The sequence below is a fragment of the Rutidosis leptorrhynchoides genome, chromosome 9 (genome assembly GCF_046630445.1).
Source record: "Rutidosis leptorrhynchoides isolate AG116_Rl617_1_P2 chromosome 9, CSIRO_AGI_Rlap_v1, whole genome shotgun sequence".
Taxonomy (NCBI): domain Eukaryota; kingdom Viridiplantae; phylum Streptophyta; class Magnoliopsida; order Asterales; family Asteraceae; genus Rutidosis; species Rutidosis leptorrhynchoides.
Genome location: NC_092341.1, coordinates 302,270,550 through 302,273,764, shown reverse-complemented (window position 1 = coordinate 302,273,764; position 3,215 = coordinate 302,270,550). Strand labels below are relative to the sequence as shown.

The 3,215-nt window shown below is 32.4% G+C and overlaps 1 protein-coding gene across 1 annotated transcript; it reads right to left on the bottom strand.

The window, feature by feature from the left end:
- Positions 1-1,280: 1,280 nt before the first annotated feature.
- Positions 1,281-3,014, bottom strand: LOC139869366 (uncharacterized). The gene is made up of 4 exons (XM_071857683.1): positions 2,925-3,014; positions 2,715-2,828; positions 2,137-2,231; positions 1,281-1,529 (listed from the first exon to the last, which is right to left on the bottom strand). The coding sequence occupies exons 1-4, from the start codon at positions 2,976-2,978 to the stop codon at positions 1,442-1,444; spliced, it is 351 nt and encodes a 116-aa protein (XP_071713784.1). The 5' UTR covers positions 2,979-3,014; the 3' UTR covers positions 1,281-1,441.
- Positions 3,015-3,215: the final 201 nt, after the last annotated feature.

The following is a 3,215-nucleotide window of genomic DNA, read 5'->3' as shown; positions in this document are numbered from 1 at the left end:
GTGTACGGACATTAAAAAAGCTATCCAAAGGACGGATTATTTTGTCACTTCACTTATATTTTCCTAGAAAAAATAAAGTTTTGATTTATTAATATTTCTTATTATGTGTCCAGTGGCTGTACTTAAGATATCCCAAATGTGGTGTTCGGCCACCTGGATTTTACGGAACAAAAATTTATACACTAAAAAATAAAAAATTTACTAAAAAATAAGGTTTTTTTAGTGTTCGTCCCTACTGACTATGAAAAAATTAAAAAAAATTTACACGCGCCCCACCTGTATCCGAGTTCAAGTTCCGCCGCTGTATGTGTCCCATATTATATGTAAAAGCCGTATAAATATAAGTGAGTAACTTCTTATTCATAAAATAAAACTAATAATTTTTTTTAGGGCATTCATAGCTAGTGTTAAGTGGAGCCTTAAATTAATGAAATATCTTGCTAGAAGGATTACCCGGTCATTTATAAAAACATAGAAAAATTACGCTATTAGTAGATGTGGTTTGTACTCATTTTAGGATAAAACATATATTCGTTCTGTCTCACTACAAGTATCCACATTTCTATTTTGGGATGTCCCTTTACAAGTGTCCATATTGTACTTTCAACCAATGAGAAGATGTTATTTTGGAGAGAGAAGATTTCTGATTAGTGGAGAATGAAGTTAGTGGGATTTCCCTAAAACTGTGTGCAAAAAGTAAGTAGACACTTATAATAGGACGGAGGGAGTACTATTTTTTTTGCATGGTTGGTACCTAGGCTTTGCTAGTATTACGCTGTTGGTACCAATGACTAACGTCCGTCAAGTTTGTAAGTCTAACCCCTCACATGTGCCACGCATGTGAGGGTAATTTCATCCATTAAGAAAGTGTAATACTAGCAACGCCTAGGTACCAACGGTGCAAAAAAATAATATAAGTTTTTTCATGCAAAATTGCAAATGAGTATAAACGACAGGTACCAACAACGTAATTATTAGAGAGTTTATATAATGAAAGAACATAACATAATATTCATTGTTTATTGATCTTTAAATTACCAAAATGTCGATCTTTGTGACAATTAAAGTATTGTTATATAGTTACACTAGCCTTTAAGAGCCCGTGCGTTGCACGGTGGACCCTAATAAGACCAAGTATAAAATCAAAACAAACTTATCAACATTATCGAAGCCACATAAATATAAGACATCACACTTGATAATAAAACAAACTATGTTTTTCATTCAACCAAGAGACCACATATCACGTTTTTCATTCAACCATCAACTACGTTTGTCATCATGCCTGTTAATGACAGTTATGTGCATATTTAAAAAGAGACCACATAAATATGATAAATCTTACAAATAGGATCTTTAGAGTATTTGATGGTTACCATCATCAAAGTTAATTGTCATCACCAACTCATCAAGAAACACTTCAATAGGCCAAAAAATAATGTTAATCCAATGACGTATTGTAATTAGAAGGGACATGGAAATGGGAGATTGACTTTATAGCACCAAGAGCAAAGAAGAGGCATGATAATCTGAAACAACAATAAGACAATGAGAGTTAAAAAAAAAAAAATAATCACTTCCACTCATATGCCGAGACCACTTAATCATTACCAAAGGTGACAATTTTGACCCATTTTCTCATAGAAGGATCAATTTGGGTTTCCTTTTATCTCTAACAGTTGATCAGCCAAAAAAGGACCATGCTGAAAGTTGGCTGAAGTCTATTTTATCTATAACGCTTTAAACAGTTATTCTAAGATTCATATAATGAAAAATATTAATAATATGTATTGTTGGATCAAATTGCTTAAAACCTTAATTCATAAAATTCTGAAGCTTTACATTTTGCACCATAAACCTTTTTGTGCAAACCCATTAACGTAACTCATTACCTATCCTTAAGGATAGTAGCAACAATGAAGGACCATTAATTGGTGTATTTAAGTACATGGGCCTTATCACAAGATGAGGTATCAAATAACTCAATATCATCTAAAACCCACCTGATATGCAATATCAAAAAAGGTAAGTCTTTTGGATCTAATTAAACTATAGTGTGTAAAGCATGAATCAAAAACTATGGTAACTGATATTTAATATCATATATACACAAATATATTTCCAAATCAATGTTACCTGTTGACAATACTGTTTGCAGAGTTATTGTCACTTTGTTCTTTTCTTATACTGTCATTAGGCTTCGTCTCCTTATCGTCACTCTCCTGAACCACCTAAGTTACTGACGAAAAATAATTAGGATGAAATATACATTTTCAAAGTTGAAAAACATACAACAAAAATCGAGCCAGACAAATAATGACAATGATTGTACGCTATATCAGCACGAAGTTCTTCAAGCTACACAAAACAAAATTTGTTTTGATTTTCTTTGTACTAATTAATAGTTAAAATCACAATGCTTTATTGGTAGTGGTAGCAATTTTGGCCCATTTAAGGAATTTTTAAATTGGTTCTGTTTCCTTCAAATTGATCATAACAGTAGGGACAAATGGGTCGGTCAGGCATTCATACAACTTTCTAAGTCATTTTATTAAAAGGTTTAGACAATTAATGTCAAAATATTGTATTTGCAATCATTATTAACATGAAATATATATAAAACAAATTTAAAAAATGACAAAAAGGTGCTTAATGATACCCAGACATGTGTCAACCCGTACTGGGAAGCGACCCGTTTTGACACGTAGTATTACCTGTTCATCTCGTTCACCCATTAACTCTAATGCAGCTGAGTGCCTGACTTTTAGTGCGTCTAGCTCTGCCTTAATTCTAGGCAGAAGAGCAACTTCAGACCGTAGTTTTTCACACTGCAACAATAATACATGAGCTGTTATAAACAAAATAAGAAAATAAATAAATAAAAATAAAAAAATATGGGTCAATCTGGGTGATGATTTACATACCTCCTCAGTCATTTTAACCAACTCCTCAGATAGAGAGTCGCGAATCGATTCCATGGATGCCTAAACAATTAACAAAGCGAAAAAAAAAAATTTGAGTTACACACAAGGATGAGGATCGAGGACCTAACTTCGACTCGTTTCCTAATATATGGGTCAATCTGGGTTATGATTTCATTAACGGGTCAAGCAGGTACAAAAAAAAAAAAAAATTAAAAAGAAACAGGTCAAACTGGGACAATCCATTTTTCCTCAATAATTCTACCAGAAACTAATGAATTATTATTGAATTTT

Coding starts and splice junctions, on each gene's coding strand:
- LOC139869366 (XM_071857683.1), bottom strand. CDS start 2,978: ATGGAATCGATTCGCGACTCTCTATCTGAGGAGTTGGTTAAAATGACT. Junction 2,829..2,924: donor TGGTTAAAATGACTGAGGAG/GTATGTAAATCA, acceptor TTATTGTTGCAG/TGTGAAAAACTACGGTCTGA. Junction 1,530..2,136: donor GCAAACAGTATTGTCAACAG/GTAACATTGATT, acceptor TTGTTGTTTCAG/ATTATCATGCCTCTTCTTTG.